This window comes from Monodon monoceros, unplaced genomic scaffold (genome assembly GCF_005190385.1).
Source record: "Monodon monoceros isolate NGI ecotype Baffin Bay Population unplaced genomic scaffold, NGI_Narwhal_1 Super_Scaffold_18, whole genome shotgun sequence".
In the NCBI taxonomy this organism is placed as follows: domain Eukaryota; kingdom Metazoa; phylum Chordata; class Mammalia; order Artiodactyla; family Monodontidae; genus Monodon; species Monodon monoceros.
The window spans coordinates 98,764,932-98,784,723 of record NW_021703774.1 but is presented as its reverse complement, the minus strand read 5'-3'; the positions used below and the strand labels follow the sequence as shown (position 1 = coordinate 98,784,723).

Here is a 19,792-nt window from a genome sequence, read left to right as displayed (position 1 = left end):
ACTGACAAGTTGAAAGTCCTACGAAATCTCCAGTCTGTTTACATACCCCGCTCACATTCATTAACTGGCCAAGGTCACTTAAAAATCCAACAAGGGCTTCTCCAGTGATGGGGGGAGCCGGGAGCTTTCCTCCAATGGAAATTCCTCCGTACCTGACAAGGGAGCAAGAAGTCCTCAGACCTGTGCCATGAACCATGTGTGTGTGCCTCGTGGTTACCGGAGCTCTCAGTTTCAGTAGGAAAGTGTGTATTTTTGCAGGAATTGTTTGGCCCATCGGGGAACAGCTCCCCTTTACAAACCAGCTTTAACATCTTCCTCACTGCCTCCAGGACTGACCCCTTCGGAGCCTGGTGTCTGCGCACCTCTCCAACCTCACCCCTCCTCAAGCCTTCCCTCCAGTGGCCCATTCCGGCCATGCAATCATTTCCAGAGCTCACAGTGGTCCAGGCTGCCTCTGTGTCTCTCTGCCTTCGCAGGGCTCCCAGTTTCCCCGGGTGCCTTTCCAGCTCATCTGTCCTATGTGATCTTCTCTTTGAGGTCTTCCCTGACTTTCTCCCACCCCTACCAGTGGTCCTTTTTCTGTGCTGCTTCTGTACTTTGCAGGTACTTCCGGTGTGCTGGACTCATCGAAACTGGTCCAGTCCTGCCGTACCTCTCTTGGTGCCTCTCACCCACCCCTGCCTTGACTCCTGCTCTAGTCCTTAACTGGATCCCAGCCTTGGGTCCCTCCCACTCTAAACTATCTTCCACACTGCTCTGGAAGTCTTCAGTAACGGTGCTCGAACACCGGCCTGGGCGTGTCACTCTCTGGCTTAAAACCCTTCAATGGCAGCATAAAAGCCAAACTCCTCAACAAACAAGATTAATTTGTTGGATAGGCAAGGCAGAGGAGAAGAACTTTATTTCTTAGGGACTCAACTTGTCCCCCCGCCTTTCTGCTTCAGCTGAGGTCCCTCACTTCCCTCTTGGGAACAACTCTAAAAGCTGAATTTCACTTTTATAGTCTAGGATTTGCCCAGGAAGTCAAGTCCACATCAGCTCTGCATTCATTCTAGAGGCCCTGTTCCTGAGGGAGCCCGCGAGGCGGGCCCACTCCTAGATGATCCCTAGAGGATTCGCAACCTTGGGAACCGTGTGAACCTTCAGGATGCCTCAGGAACGGGGTGAGTCTGGGGCTGGGCCAGACGCCCCGAGGCTTAAAAGGAATGGGCCAAGGAGTGCCAGGGCTTAGGTTACATGTGCTCTTGTTCTAAACTGTTATTTGCTCAGAGGTTTTAGAACCTTCCTGGAGTGAGAGTGCTCTGGAATTCCTCTTCAGGGAACATCACCTCTCATTTATGCCCTCCAAGGAGATCTACTGCTGAGCATCTTCTGGGCCCAGGGTGCGTGTAGCCATGTATCCTTCAAGACATGTCTTATGAATTCCTGAGCACATACAGAATAGCTCATCCACATGACTTTGAGGTGTGGCTTTTTCATGTGCAATGAATTTAAATAGATCACTCTCAGATTTTTATTTCTTATAAAAATAATTTCTTACCTCTGTTCATTGACCCAGTATTTGCTCTTCAAACTGAAAGCCAAAACAAATCATACAATGAATACTACAAGTATGCAGTAGTGTTAACTTTCTTCCCCAAACACTCACTGGGGTCTCCCAGTCTTCAGGGGCATTTTTTTGCATTTCCTGATGTCCAAGCAATGTGGAAACCTCCCAGGCCAGGGGCCGAGCCTGAATAAATATGTGGAGAAAGGACTGATCTTTTCCAATCCTGCCTCTCCAAGTCACATCCTGCCTGCAGGGCTTTCTGGGTGGCCTTGTTGTAAGGTCACTTGTCAGATGATCTGGACCCAGAAAATACGGCAACGACCATGCCAGCATGGAGTGAAGGCTGCAGCCCTCCCCTCTTCCACCCTGTAAGAACGAGACTTTCATAATCACCTGCACACTTGGAGGAAGTTCTGAGTTACTCCTAGCCCAAAGTTAAGAGACTGGCTTCCAGTCAATCAGGGGCAAAATTACAAGATAGGAAACACGCAGATACCAACTCTAGTCCTCATAGTTCAGCCTCATGGACTATCATTGTCATTAAGCACAAAATCCAAAATTCCATATTGCAGATTTGCTGCTGAGCACGAAGTGTGGGATGGTCATTGTTCACTGCATTACTGAACAGATTCTGTGCAGCCTGTCTTTATTTTTGCGCTTGGACACTGTTCTTCATTTTGCTAACTGCTGGCTTGGCACTGCCTTCTCAACAGCTGCTTTCACCATCTGCAATGTGTTACAGTCAGCTGAGTCCATTTATCCCTTGTCGAGGGACTGGGAGGGAAAGTAACTGTAGCTACTACTAGAATTCCACAGTATGTTTTCTTTTAAAGTTCCAGGGAACATGGGGCCCAGATCAGGGTCCCCTATAATCCTCTCTCCATAGCATGCTCTTGTCATTCTACTTGCTCTGATGGGACTGCTGGAGCAGTCCCGGGGCGGGGCTTGTGAGAACAGTTGCAGAGCTGCGTTTGAAAGGGCAGTGATACAGGTGATAATTCACAGGTAGAGTGTGACAGGTGCAGTTAACCTGGACAACCTGTGGGCTCATGCAGACTATCCCACTGCCTCTCTCCGATCTTGGTCTGTTTCCTTTCTCCTTTTTGCTTCTTACTTTTCCCTCTTGCTTCTCTCTTTGTCTCTACCATTTCCCCTTACTCTCCTTCCTCCCTTCAAACGTCACCTCTGCTTTTTAACTCATTAAAATATGAGGCTGCATTTTGGACAAATTCTTATTTTACTTGTAATAGCGCACGGCTTAAACGTTACCTGCTTGTCCTAAACAAAATAAAAAACAGAGCAGGGAGAATCATAAGTTGCACTCGGCTTGTATACGCCTCCATTGCTCTTCCATTGGGTGAGGCTCTCAAATTAGGAAAACGAAAAAATTCCACTGCCCTGATTGTTGATAAATCACGAGAGGAAATGATCTTCTGTCCCTAGTCAATATTTCCCACAGGGAGCCGGGATGAAAAGTATAGAAAGGTCTCTTCTTACCTGCTTCGTATAAGAGCAGGATACGTTTTCACCAAGAAGTCGGAGATGTTCCTGTTTGTAAGGTCTTGTAGAATTTCAGTGCTGCGCTGTATTCTCTGAGGCAATGAGATATCTGCATTAATTACTTCGGAATTTGAGGTGAAACTTCTTGTTCTTTTCCAAAAATTATTTATAGACTCAGCTACTGGGAAAATACTAAGTAAGGCGCTGGCATCTCCCCAGTTCCCATAGCAATGATGTGGGAGTCACCTTCGAACCCTCTCTTTTCTTTATTCCACTGATGACACAGGACAGTTCTCACTTCAAAATAAATCTCCAGTCCATCAGCATCTCTCCAGTTCTACCACTATTACCCTAAACCAAGCCTCCACCTACATGTCACCTGGACCTCTACAGACACTTCCAAACTGGTCTCTGGTTCCACCGTGGCCCTGCACAATCCATTCTCCATTCATTAGCCAGACTGAGCTTAACAATATCAATCAGAACATCCCATTTGCCTTGCTTACCACACTCCAGTAAACCCTAGGATCAGATCCAAATTCATTACCAAGGCTGAGCTCACCTGCTGCTACCCACCCCCACTGCCCACCTCCCCACTCCTCCCTGTTTCTCAAATGCACACCTCTCATTCCTGCTGTAGTTTTGCACTTGGCAGCAGCTCCCTCTGCCTGGAATGTTCTCCCTGGACAACCTCTCATGGCTAACTTGTTATCATTCAAATCTCAGCCCAAAGTTTATTCCTCAGAGAAGCATTTGCTGTTTCTAGTCACATACTGTAGTACTGTCTTCACCTCTACCTGAAATTTTCTTTCCAATTAATCTGTTTACTCGTTTTCATCTGTTACCCCCTTTTGGATACAAATTCTGTGAGAGCCAGGACTTTTTCTGACTTGTTAGCTGTTGTGTCCCCAGCACCGAGAATAGTGCCTGGCACCATAAATTTTGACATGAATGAAAGAATTCAAACAGTGCAATACAATTTACAAATCACTTTCAGAATACATCTAGAAGAACTCCGAGTTAATCAAAAGGTTTTAGAGAATTCAAAAGGGCACGAGCCCTGGTGTGATTCTGTCCTGCGCGACTGTTCCCTGGAACAGTAGTCTTTTATCTCCGTCCACCTTCTCTCCCACCTAAGTGCATGCCATCAACCCATGGAAGATTCGATGGACATGGACATGAGCCCTCTGAGGCCCCAGAACTATCTTTTTCGTTGTGAACTAAAGGCCAACAAAGACGATCACTTTAAGGTGGATAATGATGGAAATGAGCACCAGTTATCTTCAAGAACGGTCAGTTTAGGGGCTGGCGCAAAGGATGAATTGCACATCATCAAAGCAGAGGTGATGAATTATGAAGGCAGTCCAATCAAAGTAACACTGGCAACTTTGAAAATGTCTGTGCAGCCAACAGTTTCCCTTGGGGGCTTTGAACTAACACCACCTGTGGTCTTACAGTTGAAGTGTGGCTCAGGGCCTGTGCATATTAGTGGACAGCACTTAGTAGCTGTGGAGGAAGATGCAGAGTCAGAAGATGAAGAGGAGGAGGACGTGGCACTCCTAAGTAAGTCTGGAAAGCGTCTGCCCCTGGAAGTGGTGGCAAGTTTCCACAGAAAAAAGTAAAACTTGTTGCTGATGAAGATGAAGGTGATCATGAAGATGACGATGACGATGATGAAGATGATGACGACTTTGATAATGAGGAAGCTGAAGAAAAAGCTCCAGGAAAGTAATCTGTACAAGATATTCCAGCCAAAAATGCACAAAAATCAAACCAGAATGGAAAAGACTCAAGACCATCAACACCAAGATCAAAAAGTCAAGAATCCTTCAAAAAACAGGAAAAAACTCCTAAAACACCGAAAGGACCTAGCCCTGTAGAAGACATTGAAGCAAAAATGCAAGCAAGTATAGAAAAATAGCATTGAACAATCCTGGGCACTACTGGTAAATTAAGCCCAAAGATGGGGAGAGGGGAAAAGGAGAGACAAATATAGTCCAAACTGAGTATCATCAACAATCCAGACTGAAGTCTTCTATTTTCATCTCAATCCCCTTATTGATTTGCCCCCTTCCAGGCTGGAAGCAACCTCTTGATCTCCTAAGACGCTTTCTTTTGACTGTTGTGATTCAGTGGACCTTATACTTTGCTTTCTATTACTTGTGGATTTGCCTCACCTCTTCGACCATGTTTTAATCACCTTTGTATCTCCCTAGCTGCTCAATAAGTATTTGAATCAAAAAAAAAAAAAAAAAGTAAGTTCATGAGTTTGACCACCAGGTGGCAATATCACTTTAAATTTGGGAATACACAGCGTTTAGTTTCTGGTGAATCATGAACCTGCGGTATCAAGGGTGCCACCCAGAGGCAGCCGAGGAAATTTCTGGCAGTGTTACATCACCATCATCACACTATTCTTTTCATTTTTCGTGGTTTCTGTCTTTCCCGCCCCTTTCTCATTTTACTCCCTTCTTCAGTTCACTTTCTTCACCTTGTTCCTCTCTAACACTAGGAGGAGAACTAGCATCTCCTGAATGCTTACTGTGTGCCAGGCACAGCGTTAAATGCTCTACATTATCTGCCTTAATCCTTATATCCTGTGAAAGAAGAATTGTTGCCTTCGTTTATAGACAGAGAAACTGAGGTTCAGAAAGGTTAGCTAACTTGCACCAGGTTAGAGCTTGTGGGTGGTTGACCTAGGATTTGAATCTGCATCTGTCTGACTCCATAGCCTTGCTCTTTTCACTCCGTCACCTGCTTCTCAAGCTGAAAATGGCACCCACGTGAACTGCCAGGCTCCCCTGGTGGAATCTAGGCTGGAACAATGGGTGGTGCCTGGGAATTTATGACAAAATATTTTCTAAAAGTTCTGTCAAATGAGATCCTCCTACAACTTTATCTCTGTGTATCCCAGAAGTCAGGGATGGAGCCCCTCCCCCTCAGGACCCAACACCATTCAAAGAATATGTTAGGACAGGAGGGGACCCTAGAGAAGATCACAGCCACCACCCCATTTTCCAGATGAGGACGATTTACCATCTCTGAAGCAAACTCATACTCTCTGGTCTTATTCCAGGCAAATGGGGGAGTGTGTGTGAGTGAGTGTGGTGAGTGGGTGTGAACATAAGTGTGTGTGTATGTGTGAAGGAGAGAGAGACACTCACACACATCGAGCAGCTTCTGTGCAGATGCCTGATGCAGATGCTCCCAAGAGAAGCATGAATGATAGTGAGGAGAGGCAGGAGTGACAGAAAATCACAGGAACTGATTTGCTTTTTACCAGACTGGCTAAAAGTCTTTTACATTTTTTCCTCAGGGACCAAGGACTAACCACTGAAAATACATTTCTAAGTGAGGCAGTGAGCGTTAAAGTCAGGATTCACTGAGGAATGAGTCCCCTCACAGCTATGCTTGGCCTTTCCTCTCTGTTCCAGCCAAGGGCTCACTACACAGGGTCACAGCCTCGGTGCCCTGCCACTGGATGTATTTGAGTAGAAGCAGCCACAGGGGCCCTCCACAAACCCAACAGAAGCAAAGCTTCCTCTGGGGTACCGAGAACTGGGACAAGCCCCTAAGTCCCTCTTTTGGGATCCCTGTGATGCTGTAGTGGCTGAGTTATGATTCAAAGAGAAAATATATTGCTTGAGAAATAGAAAGGTACATGCTTTTAGCATAAAAAAGGGAAAGGTAGGATGTTCATAAACACGGAATCATTTATATACAAGCCAGCAACTGTGACTGACGCTGTGGCAAAATTTAGTTGTCCCCCATTACTGCTCTGCCCTCTGCCGTTTGCCATAGGAATAGACTTTTTTGTTGGGTACAAGGACACCCAGAATAAAGACGATAGTTCCCAGTCTCCTGTGATGTTCCGTTCTGGCCAATGATGTACACATGAAAGTGCCTCTGTGGTAGCTTCTGGAAATCTTCCTTAAAGATAGTGTATTCACACACTTTGCCCTCCCTTTTTCTTCATCCCTTCTTCCATCTGCTGCCTGGAAAGTAGATTCTGCCATCTTGGCCAAGGAGACTGACTTGTTTACCAGAAAGGAGGGAGTGACATAACAGAATGCCATGGACCACCCATATAAACTTTTACATGAGAAAGAAATGAGCTGTGTCATATTTTATCCACAGTTAGTTTGAGGTTGTCATCACTTGAGTTGAAACTATTTCTAAATAATAGTTTCTTTATCTCATTGCATTCTCATAATAATGCTGAGAAATAAGTGCAGTTATCCCCAATTTATAGGTGAAGAAATTAAGGCTCAGAGAGGCCAAGTAACCCACCCCTGGCTCTCTGATGCCAATGCCGGTGCTCGCCCCACCTGCCACACTGCCTCATGGGGAGTCGTTCATTCACTGGCAAATCATGAGAGAGGACCACATAGGACCCAGCTCTGTGCAAGTCAGCTGGGAGTCCAGTTATCAACCTGAGACAAGGTGAGACTTCTCTGACCCCATTCACTGTCTCTGAAACCCCTGGAGCGGCTCACTGTGATACATTCTGGCATTCAGAACTCCTGAGAGAGGAGGCTGCTCAGAGCCAAGATTGTTGTTATCCCTGCAAAACAAAGGTTGCTAGCTCTGTGTGTGTGTGTGTGTGTGTGTGTGTGCATGTTAATTACACAGCACATGGAGAGTTTCTTAATTAAAATTGTTAGTAAGTGTGCATTTGAAGGGACACTACAACACGGTTGATAACAGAAAAACTGGAAGCCCACGTGTCCAACAATGAGAGAGTAGTTAAGTAAATTAAAGTAAATCCAAGCAGTAGGATAGTGTGCAGGCAATAAAAATGTTAATGTAGATGTATATTTATTGACATGGCCGTATGTTCATGATATGTTGTTAAGTGAAAATAGCAGGTTTCAGGACAGCATTTTGAATATAATCCTGTTTGAATGGATAAAAACCAAATGTTATTGGTGGTTATCACCAAGTGATGGGGTAATTTTTTTTTGTTCTGACTTGTCTGTGTTTTCTAATTTTTCTATAGCGATCATGCCTGATGTGTAATTTTCTCAATACTTAAAGATATTTTCTTACTAGATTGAATGGGGAGTGTTTGGTGGAAATGAAGCTTTTGGTCAGTGGCTTCCTCCAGGAGGTAAGGACCTGGAGCCTCATTTAGTCCTTCACTCAGCCGTCAGTCTGAAAACGTTAGTTGGCTAGAAACTCAGGAGGCGCAATGGCTGTGGTCACAGACAGGCTCAGGGCCCTAGCAGCCCCTGGAGGGGGAGGTACCTGAGGGGGTGGGAGCCCCCCTGCGCCCCCAGGGCACTCGGGGAGCATGGTGAGCTTCTCTCTGGTGCTGCACCTGCAGGAAGGCGAGGGGTGGTCTGCTGTCCATATCTGCCTCTGGAGCAGGTGGGTGACATCCGGGGACACAGAGGGAGTCTTCCAGGCGGTTGAATTGCCACAGGGGAACTCCCTCATGGAAGACAAGAACATATTCCACAATCAGCTTCAAGGTTGATAAAAATTCCTCAAAATGAGAAATAGTGCCCAACCCTCTCCTTCCGAGCCTTTCCTCCTCCTCGGACCCATGCATTTTCTTCTACTCTTGGAGGTTGGTTTCTGCTCAAGGAAAAATCAAGACTAGAATTTTATTGATTCACTAGATGTGGGTGGGGCTGGGAAAAATTATCTAGCTTGTGGATGGCTTAATCTCCCTTTTATCTGCTGGCAGCTCTCACCGTTTAGAGAACAAATACAAGAGGTTTTGAAATTAATCTATTTTGGTCCTTATCAATAACTGAAAAAGACTGGATGAGAGAAGCAGTTAAAATTACATTGAACGTTTTGAATTCTTGGTGGATTTCAACTGCCCTCTAGAACTCTCTTCTCCACACTTAAAGCAATAATTGAAAGTTGGCCATATATGTAACTAATGCCATTCTTGGTCCAATCACACAAGGGCACATCCCCCATCTGCCCCCCCTTCTCCGTTCAGATTCCTTTCAAATAAGTTGTGAGTAGCATATGTCAACTCAGTATGGTACTTTTATATGGAGAATTATAGAAATACAGAGCTGTCCTGTGGTGCAGGGGCTTCCTGAGGGGCAGTGAACACCCTTGCACAGAGGTGTTGATGGAGAGGCCGGGTGAGTGCTGCTCAGGGGTATGGTAGTGTTCGTGTAATACAGAGCAGGACTGAGATGGGGCCTCTCCCAACCCTGCCATCCCAGGCCCCCACCATCAGGGTCTCCCAGGGCAGCTGCTGGTGTTAGGGCAGGGGTGCGCAGGGACTTACGGAAGCCACTCTTCCTTCAGGCAGCGGTTGCCAAAGCCTGGCTTATTCACGAGGACATCTGCAAGCGCCATGAGCCGCTCGCTGTCCGGCTGGTCCATGCTAGACAGAGTGAGAGGGGCTTACTCGATGGGCATGTGACTGGGACAGAGGGACAAAGCAGCCAACATGCAACACAGCAAATGTCTGTTGAATGGCTACTACATGCCTGGCATGTAAACAAGGCAAAGGATTCTGCCTTGAGGTAGCTATAGGTCTCCTGAGAAGAGGGGTAGGCTATCTGAACACCCCAGTGGTCTGATTCCATATCAGGTCTGCACTTCAAAAAATGGAGCTTCAACCCACTCACCCAACCTTTGCGTTCTCTTTCCTTCCTCCTGGCAGTCTTGCGTGTCCACTTGGAGGTCACCTCTCCCAAGTGGCAGACTCATTAATTTCCTTTCTGAGGGCAGCCTGAGGACCACCATCATGCTGGTGACGGTCCCAGGGAGTGGGAAGGTCAGGGCCGCACCAAGCAGCAGGTGACCCAGGAGCCCCACAACCCAAGGAGGTGGATGACGACATCTGAGGATGAGTCTACGCACCTGAAGAAGGTATACTGCTGCCCATATATCCAGGGGTGAAGGGTCAAAGCAGGGTATTCGCCAAAAGGAGGGATGATGATGGAAAGCATCAGAGCCAGAAACACAAAAGTGGCCGGGAGCACAATCTGTGGGAAAATAAACATGGTAACTTGGGCTGTGGTATGTGGTATGTTACACATACACACATACACACACACACACACACATACACACACACACTCCCTTTTAAACATTTATCCAGCAGCCTCATAACTGGGCCCTGATGGAGAAGGTCAATCTTCTGGGGAACACGATGGGAGGATGTGCAAAGGCAGGTTGTGAAGGGGAACACAGAATGTTCTGGTAACCATTGAAGGGTGGTTGAAGCAGGTCAACACTGAACCCTGAAGTAGGCCAATGCTCAGCCAGAGGTGAACCAGAGTTTCTGTTTCTGAACAAAAAGTATAAAAAGAAAAAGTGGACAATGACCTTGATATGTAAGGTCACTGCAAAACAATGAATGAAAACATGACTTCACCCTCCCCTATAAAAATAAAAGCAATATTAACATACCCACTCTTATTCTATTTTCTCTGCTAAGTGAGGTAGAGTACTTACAAAGAAGCTTTGTGTTACCAAAAAGAAACAAAGGTTGGCAGGGAGGAAACAAAGCTGACAGAACCCAAAGAAGGTGCTCATCACCGTGTCTGATCCCATGTGCACCAGAAAACCTGAGAGAGGATGGGGAGGCTGGGAGAGGTCTGGTAGGCGTGGCCACCGGCAAACAAGCACAGCCAAAGACTGCAGTAATACCTGGGCCAGGAAGTCCTTGTAGCTGCGGACAGTGTGGTGGAACCGCTTGACCAGCAGCGCCTGCACGTGCTGGAGGGCCAGCTGCACTCCCGTGTTAAGTTGGCTGTGCCCATCCTGCTCCGGGGGAGCAGCGGGCTCCGTGGGGTGGTCGTTGGAGCCCTGTGGAGTCTGTCTGGCCTTCCTGCTAGAACCCAAACAGGGGTGTCGAAGACTGACGTTTTCTCTTTTCTGCTGAGTGCCGCCTGGTTTGGGAGATGGAATTAATAGTTTATAAAAACATTCACAAGATCATTGTTTTCTTACTGTGTAAATTTTCCCTTCATTTAAGTCAGCGACAAAATATCAGGCCAGGAAGGTTAATAAACTTTTGAAAATTCTATTTTCTGATATAAATCATCTATAGACAGAATTGCCTGAAATTGCTTAAAATCCTCTACAGTAGTTAAAGGGAACAAGACAGAGAGGTCTGACACATGTAAGTAAAAAAACCCAAAAAACAAAGGTGCAGAACAATATGTGTAATAAGACCATATTTGTGTTAGACAGCATATTTATCACATGCAAAGAAACATTTTATGTATACACATACAGCCACAATGTGTACACATGTGCAAAGCTCTGAAAGAACACCTGTCAATTGTTAAAAGAGGTTACGGCTTCAGGGGCAGAGCTGGATAAGGGCATGGGATGAAGTGGGAAGGGTTAGTGATTTTTGTATTATTTGAATTTAACAACAAAATATATTCATGTATAACCTGTGTACATAAAAAAAGTAAAAGTCACAGTTGATTTGGTTCTTTCTAAATTTTTAGAGGTCACCGAGAAGTAGTGGAAAGAGCAATGAACTAGGAGTTAGGAGACCTGGGTTTGAATCCTGACTCTTACTAGATGTTCAAATTTGGCTAAGTGACTCAACCTGTCTGAATCTGAGTTTTCTCATCTGTAAAATGAAAACAAGAAAAAGGTTTTTATGAAGATTAAATGAGCTAACACACGTGAATGTGTTTTATAAACCATTGTAAGTCATCTGTTATGTTGAAGCTATAGTTTATCATCACTGATTAATATTTATTTGCAGAATATGTTGTTGGACATAGAGGGCCTAGAGGATGGCTAGTTGCCCCTAGCTGCTTTCTCCTCAAGTCTCCCAGGACAAGGGCAGCTGCAAAGGGATCTGGGTCAGCTGAGTCAACCTTTCAGCTAATGTTCACGGGCAGTGCAGTGTACCAGGCCTGCTACTCAGAGGGTGGAGAACTCCTGCAGCCTCACTGACTACCTGGCACCAGAGTCCCATCTCCACGTCCTTTCTCTTGATCTGGGCTCAGATTTGATGTCTGTTGTGGATGGCCCTCCCTCTGGTAGGACTGCTGCTGCCTGTCCTCGTGTCTCTCCTCTGAGCTTTGCTCTCTCCCTAATGCCCCATCCAGGCTGGAGTCCACGGTCCAGACCAGAGTTGAGGGCTTCAGGTCTGTTTGTCTCTGGCTTTCTGCTGCCCTCCAGAGGCCACTGGCAGTGAGCCACCCTTCAGAAATGGCTTGGACCCTCCTGGTACCATGTAATGTATGACTCCATAGACAGCCACAGGCTCCTTCAGACTCTGAAGACAAGATCAGAAAAATGCCATCCTCTAAAACAGAGCCTATTCAAAACAAATACAATTAGCCACCTGAAAAATGGGAGACAGTGGGAGTGTATAATTGAGGGTCCTAGATTTGAGAGCTGAGACCAGGGAATAATAAGACTCAAAAGCCTGTGTGACTTTAAGGCAAGTCATCCAACTTACATGAGCTCAGTTTCCCCAGATGGGGTCAAGCCCTGCCCTACCAGCCTCACGAGGTTATAGTGACAATCAAATAAAACAACGGATACTTAGCCCTTTGTAAAGTATAAATCAGGGCTGAGTTTGACGTAAGAGATATTTGTAAGTGTTGAGATTAGGGTGCTGCTGGATCATAACCAGAAACTGCATACTGTGTTAGGACTTGGTACGTTTTAGCTCATTTAATTCTCTTAATAACCTTAAAAGGTGGATACTATTATCATCCCCATTTTGCATATGAGGAAACTGAGGTACAAAGAAACTAAGTATTAATAAGTACTAGGGATGTAATGTACAACATGATAAAATTAATTAACACTGCAGCATGTTATACATAGAAGTTGTTAAGGGATTGAATCTTAAGAGTTCTCATAAACAAAAAAAGAGGCTAAGTATTTACCCAAAGCCACTCAATTAGCAAATTACAGAGTTCAGGTTTGATGTTTGGTCTGCTTCACTCTAGAGGCTATGCTCTTAACCCCTACCCTTGACTGTCTCTTTCGAACATTCTGTGTCCAGAATGACCAGTCTTCTGATGTGTAATTTATTCTTCTAAAAGCACCTAATTATTTATTTATTGGCTGTGTTGGGTCTTCGTTGCTGCGCCCAGGCTTTCTCTAGTTGCGGCAATCGGGGCTACTCTTCATTGCGGTGTGTGGGCTTCCCTTTGCAGCGGCTTCTCTTGTTGTGGAGCATGGGCTCTAGGTGTGCGGGCTTCAGTAGTTGCGGCACACAGACTCAGTAGTTGTGGTGCACAGGCTTAGTTGCTCCACAGCATGTGGGATCTTCCTGGACCAGGGATTGAACCCGTGTTCCCTTCACTGGCAGGCAGATTCTTAACCACTGCACCACCAGGGAAGTCCCAGGACCTAATTATTAAGAAGGAGCATTCTGTGCAGATTAAAGGCCCTGATTCTTGAATCCATCATAGCTTCTAATATAAATTAGCATGTTTTCATTCTGGTTTTGGTTAATGTTAAGTTTTTGCCCTTCGGTGAGCTGAGGGAATTTAATTCCTGTGTCTACAAAGCTGGAAAGAAGACCTGGGCCCTGTGGTGAGCTGCTCCCACCCCCTCCAGAGCACTGCACCTTTCTCTCCACTCTGCCTGGATGGCCACCTCTTCTGGCTGCCACACAGCCTAACTGGGTCATGGCACATGTGTGGACTGATATATTTGACTACTGTTAATTCTAGGCATAGCTGGGATCACTTACAAAGCAAGATGAAAACCGTGACATAGAGCTAGCACCGGAAACTAACAAAGAGGAAACAGTCTTTGCACACGAAAATACTGTGATATGTTACACTGGGTAGAAAGTGTAACATATCACCATTGGGCACCAATGGCAGGTGCCCAAGACAGCAAATGAGAATTGCCTCACAGCTTTGCCTCTGACCAGAAGAGAGGAAAATGGAATGGGAAGGGAGAAGCTAGGGAGAGCATTTTATCAGAGTGGGTGGATGCCTGTTGTTCTATCAGAAGTGGCCTGTGTTGCGGCAGGTAAGCTCTCCTGCATGTCCATCTCCCCAACCTCCACCCTCCACAGTAAAATCCACTGCACTCATGAGTGCTTTGTGTGGCTCTGAGATTTGGTAGAAATCACGGAAGGGGATGGTTGGTGGCCGGGCTCACACATATGGAAGAGAAACCCCCAGAATCCACAGCAATTATGGTCCCCACAGTTTCGAAGCTCCGCAGTGCACTACATGAGGGCTCAGAATAATTTTATCTCCATCTCAAAGAGGCCAGGAGGTCCTAGCTGGCATCTGGGTTGTATTTACTGTCACCATTATCTCTAAGAACTCTGCGAGCTGTCACTCATGCAAGCAGGAGTGGATCAGAGGCCTGGCAGAGATAAGAGTAGGAGATGAGGATGGTGATGTGGCAGGAACAGGAGACCAGGAAGGGTGAGAAGCTTGGGGATGGTGAAGCTCCCAGCCTGACCTCCTTAAGAATCCTGATTTCGTCTAGAGTCTTCCCGCCCAGATCTAATTCCATTTGTCTTTCCTTTGTCAATCAAAGGAACTGAGAGCGCAAAATGCCTGTTATTTTGGGGTCAGATGAAGGCAATGGAGGAGTGTTTCCTGCTTTGTTGTTTTATGCACTTTTCCTTAGGCTTTCAAGATAGAGCTCGTGGGTGTGGTAAGGGAACAAACTCCACACTCTGGGCGCCATACCAGCAAACAGAGGTCCTGAATCACAATCCTCCGTGACCTTCAGAAAAATCTGTCAAGAAGGAAAAAAGAGAGAATTTGGTTTGGGCATTCCCACTCTCAGAAAAATCTAACGCAAGCTCAATTTTGTTGGGGATTGCTTCATCACAGGAAGAAAATACATTACGACTCTTTGTCTAAGAACATAGTCTTCTATAAATACAAAAGTGTATGTATACGGTGACCACAACTATGTAAAATATGTGTGCGTATGGACAAAGGCAGGAGGAAATAAGCCAAAAATGAAGATAGTTGCTATGCTTGGGTGAGGAATTATGGCTTTTTGCCTTTACAGAATTTCCCTTCTAGACTTTTGTGTTAGACTCTGGCAAAGAACCACCTCTTCTGGTACCTGACAGCAACCACCTGGAATCTCTGCCTTACCTCTTCCAGGGGAGTGTCAGAAATTCCAAAACTGCTGAGCCCCAGGTCACCCAGGGTCTCCTCCAGCTCTCTGAAAAGGCTGGCGTATGCCCTCTGCTTGAAATTCTTATTTGGAAGAAGGAAGATGAGCTCTTGACCAACACATTCCACCAGCTTCGCCTCCGGAACATGGTGGCAAACCATATCCATCAGCTCATTCACATCCCCTAAGACAAGAAGAAAGGCTGACATCAACTGTGCTTTCCAGAACCTGGAAGACTGTGAACGTGCCCAGGTTCCCTACTTTCTTCTGCCTCTCATTTGAGAAAAGGGCATTTCCTTTCTCGGTAGTGATTCTTGCAGAGGAATAGCGCTCCATCATGTCTGTTTTTAGCTTAGCTGGCCCTGTGACGAGCACTGAAAGGGAGATGGAGATGGAAGCCAACACCCCACCCCCCAACTAGCGGTGTAACCCTGGGGAGCTCATGTAACACTCCTGTACCAGTTTTCTCCTCTGTTCAATCAAATGTTCTGTTCTTTACAAGCTATGCAACATTAGGCAGGTCGTACCCTTGTTTCTTCATCTGCGTAAAGGGGAAAATAATGGCACCCACTTTATTGTGATTTGTGAGGCTTGGATGCGTTAATATGCATTAAACACTGAGAATGACGTGCCTGGCCCATAGATGAGTGTTAGCTGCTACTGTTATCATGAACATCATCTCAAGTAAGAAAGCGCCTGTCATCAACGTTGTTCATTCTTAATCAGCACAAGCCTGAGAGAGTCAAAACTGCTTTCATTTTTTGGTCTGGCCCAAGGTATAGGGGACTTGCCCAATATGCACACTCGGCCTTGGTGACCAAGCTGGGGGAGAACTCCCCTTCCTAAATCACACACCCAGGCCTGGTCTAACTTTTGGGAGGCCTGCACCATTTCCCCTGGGATTGCATCTGCCTCCTCAAACAAACAAACAAAACCCTTAATCCCCAGCTCACAGGAAATGCAGAAGGGGGTTGAGAAGCTGTGGAAATGGACCATGGGATGGAGTACAGGAAGCACAGCATGGGGTGTGGGGAAGCGTCCAGTATCAAGTATTCACCTGATACACTCATACCATCAGAATTGAATCTTATGCATGAGCATGTGTTACTTTAAAATTAAAAATCTGATTAAAAAATTTAAAGCATGCATTTAAAGAGACAATTCCCTAGCACACTGTCTTGAGAGGCAGGTCAAAGGGGAAGGGATTCTGGGGACTCAGAGCCCAGGTCTTGTGTGTTTCTGCAAGCCATCCTCTCAGAGTCAGGATCACCCAATGAGTTCTTTTCCTTCTTTGTTTTAGAAATGACTCATGTGGAGGGATTTCATAGCTTTCAACCCAAATCCTTCTTGTTTTAAGTCAAATATGCAAATTAGACTCAATTGTCTTCAGCTCTGAGATGACTTCATGCTGGGGCCGGAGGGCTCCTCACGGGAGGAAGCAGCTCTGCCCTAACAGCTCTCTAGGGGTCACGTTCATTGTTCTCTTAGGAAGGAAATCGAACCTGAAGCTGCTGGATTCCCAGGAATTGTGTCTTAGACTTGTGTGTCAGCCTTTCCAGCAGCAGTCCTTCAGGGCAGTAGGGCTTTCAGCGTCTGGCAGGGAGGTCTGCGAGTGTGTGTGGTATGTGGGTGTGTGTGTGTGAAAAGCTTTCCAAGGAGCTAATGGGGATTGAAATGATCTTCCTTCTCTTATTTCAGGTATAACTACTTACTGTGCTTCCCACCCTTCACAGCATCTCTCTTCTATTCAAAGAAAATAAACATTTAGAAATAAAGTAATATTTAAAAAATTCACCTCAGCCAGCAGGCTCTGTTTCCACCTTAACTTTGGCGCACACAGTAATTAAATGTATTCTTTTAAAAAAATTATTCAGAAAGCAGGGAGGGGCCCATGGCAAGGCAGACTAGGAAAAAGACACAGAAATGTTCTAAAAAGATGTGTTCACGTTCACCACAGGTTCTGTCAGTGCAAAGAGAGGGTGGGAGAGTAAATATGATGCACCTCTGGGCATTTTGCCTCAGCTTTTAAGCGTGGTGCATAAATATTGTCTCGTTTTCTTGTTTCACCAGATTTTAGTTAGAAAAATATTTGTGCTAAGTAGGAAACTTTGTCTTTTCTTTGATAAGCAGCTATTTTCCCCCTTCATTAACTTGGATCAGTACATAGGTTTAGTTTTGCTCGTACTTAGGAATATGGGAAGTGTGGTATTCAAATTGTGAAGACACCCTGGGGAAAGGATGAGAGGCAAGCACTCAAGGAGAATGGAAAGAGCTGTGGACAAGCACTCTAGCGCAGGAGGTCAGGTCCTGCACGATGAGTGCTTCTACAGCGAGAGCCTCTCTTTGGCATCTTCCTGGAGTGGAGGCACCCCTTATGAGGTTTGACACACTCTAGTCCAAGCAAGAACCACTGGAAAACTTGGAAACTGAGAGGAAAGCTGGGAGTGTAACAGGGATGTGCAATATTCCTCAGATTTGGCATCTACACCGTGCAAACTGACTCTCTGGAAGAGTGCACGATGAGGGCTGTGCATCGCCATGGCTCCACTGTAGGGCTCCAGCTGGCACCTTTAGAACCCCTTTTCTCCAGACACTGAGGAATGTGGCTTGGAGCCAGGCAGGAGGACCCCAGGAGTGGAGGCTTACTATGGACAAGGGCAAGGAGTGAACAAAGACTGGATTCGTCATTAAAAGGAGAGGGCCTGTAGGTCCATGACTTTAACATCCCTTTGGGAACGGAGGAGGAGAAAAAACTCAAAGAAGATGATGAGCAATTGCATGACTGTGGGCTTGAGAAACACAGAGAGTGTTCTATTTGCTCCCACTGAAATGCACGACAGCCAGACACACCCAACAATACCCAGAGATGATCGCCAGACAAGAACTGAGGTACAGTCTGCCTGAGTCCTTACCGTCCAAGACTTGTTCTGGAGTTATCTCATCGACGCAGGATGGACACCTGATGGAGAAACCCTTAGACGCACAGCTGCAGGTCCCCTACGACAGATGGACGTCAGTCACTTCTATAGCATCTCCCTGATGCTCACTGAAGTCACCACCATGCTTTGTTTCTCACGCCAAGTGTAGTCAACACATTTTTCTTCACTGTTTTAATCTGTCACTTCATCTGAACATTTTGAAGCTGTGGCTGTTTGATTTTGTTCTGCAGAGTGTGTGAATCAGGTACAGAGAGAACCTTGAAGGATCCCTTTGGCTTGTCATTACTTATGTGAAAGCTATAGGTTGGCCTGTGCAAGACATTCTGCTTCTCCCTCCCCAGGGATGCATGCTGGGCTGTGGAAGTCTATCCAGGACTGGAAAACCCAGAAGCAGCCAGACACTTAAACTACAGGGGCCAGAGGCATAAATAATGCTACAATAAAATAAGCATGACAAAACAACTTGAATGTGAGCAATGCCTTTCTCAATGAGCCCAAAGCACATTTATAATACTTTATCTCACTTATCTTCACCACATCCCCAAGAAGCAGAGAGGCAATTATCAGTTTCATTTTCTATGTGGAAAATACCCCACAACAATGAGGAATTAAGGAATTTGCCTAGGATGACACAGTTTGTTCACCTTGCAGCCCAGACTTGAACCTGGGGCTCCTAACATGCTGAGTTGGCCTCTGCTGGTTGGTATTTTTTCACTTCACCATTTTCAGGTTATAGTTATCAGGGAATCTTTTTCTTAGCTTTCATTTACCAATGAAATTTGGGTTTAATTAGGGAACATAAATGTTGGAATGAAAAAAGGAACTTAAACAACTACTGTCCTTTAATTAGTGTAACCTTGCAGAATACGTCACTCCCTTCTATGTTGCACCAAACCACATGTGCAGTTTAGGCCTATAATAATCAGAGGTCGTTTAAAACTAGTTGTTTTATTTGGGGTAAAGCATCTCTGTAGGAGAGTTCAAAACGCCCTTTTATCAAAATCTACAAATGGTTCCAGAAACAAAGAGGTCAGTTCTGCTGGCTGGAGTCTGATTTAGGTAGAGGTCCAGAACGACAGCACCACACTGCGTTCCTTCTCACCCAGGACAGGCTCTTTCCCTGGACAGACACAAACCTCACAGCCTCCTCCTTGGCCCTGGATGGTCTTCATCTTGCGCACCAAGGTTAAGTAGAAGCCTGTGCCAAAGCAGTTCTTTAGGAAGAGCGGGGTGCCAGAGCAGTAGAGCCGTCCCTGGGCTATGATGGCGATGCGGTCCCCGAGGATGTCGGCCTCATCCATGTGGTGAGTGGACATGATGATGGTTCTGCCTGCAAGGGCAGGGGTCAGGGGAATCACCAGGCAGGCCTGGGCCAGGTGTGGATGAGAGAGGATGTATGGCAAGCTTCCCATTATATGGGTTGCAAAAACTGGGAGTTAATAAATAAAAACAAGTTTTCTGCAATAAAGTCTAGAATATTAGAATAAAAATGAAAACAGCTAACGTTTTTAGCATCCTGCATATTGTAAAGCACTGTTTCACAGATTATTGCTTCATTAGACATAGGGCCTGATGCAAATAAATCACCGTATATGGGACATGTTTATTATAGTCAGTCAGCATCTTTTGAGTTCTATATGTGTATTCTCTGGGTCATTAAGCACTGCATTTATAATCTTTGCAAAGAACACACACACACACACACACACACACACACACACACACACACACACAC

The 19,792-nt window shown here is 45.8% G+C and overlaps 2 protein-coding genes across 3 annotated transcripts in view; one reads left to right on the top strand and one right to left on the bottom strand.

Moving 5' to 3' along the window:
• Positions 1 to 19,792, bottom strand: part of ABCA4 (ATP binding cassette subfamily A member 4) — a 136,656-nt gene that overhangs the window by 27,890 nt on the left and 88,974 nt on the right. For both annotated transcript variants that reach the window (XM_029228585.1, XM_029228586.1), the window contains exons 23-33: positions 19,194 to 19,387; positions 18,031 to 18,115; positions 15,097 to 15,302; positions 14,677 to 14,725; positions 10,679 to 10,920; positions 9,887 to 10,011; positions 9,306 to 9,404; positions 8,297 to 8,483; positions 3,047 to 3,141; positions 1,541 to 1,573; positions 47 to 152 (exon numbers count right to left, since the gene is read on the bottom strand). In XM_029228585.1, the coding sequence (XP_029084418.1) occupies positions 47 to 152; positions 1,541 to 1,573; positions 3,047 to 3,141; positions 8,297 to 8,483; positions 9,306 to 9,404; positions 9,887 to 10,011; positions 10,679 to 10,920; positions 14,677 to 14,725; positions 15,097 to 15,302; positions 18,031 to 18,115; positions 19,194 to 19,387 (1,421 nt within the window). The remainder of the gene's footprint in view (positions 1 to 46; positions 153 to 1,540; positions 1,574 to 3,046; positions 3,142 to 8,296; positions 8,484 to 9,305; positions 9,405 to 9,886; positions 10,012 to 10,678; positions 10,921 to 14,676; positions 14,726 to 15,096; positions 15,303 to 18,030; positions 18,116 to 19,193; positions 19,388 to 19,792) is intronic.
• On the top strand, positions 4,204 to 4,970 carry LOC114898677 (nucleophosmin-like). The gene is given in 3 exon segments (XM_029228587.1): positions 4,204 to 4,627; positions 4,630 to 4,777; positions 4,859 to 4,970. Coding segments are annotated over 3 exon segments (684 nt in total).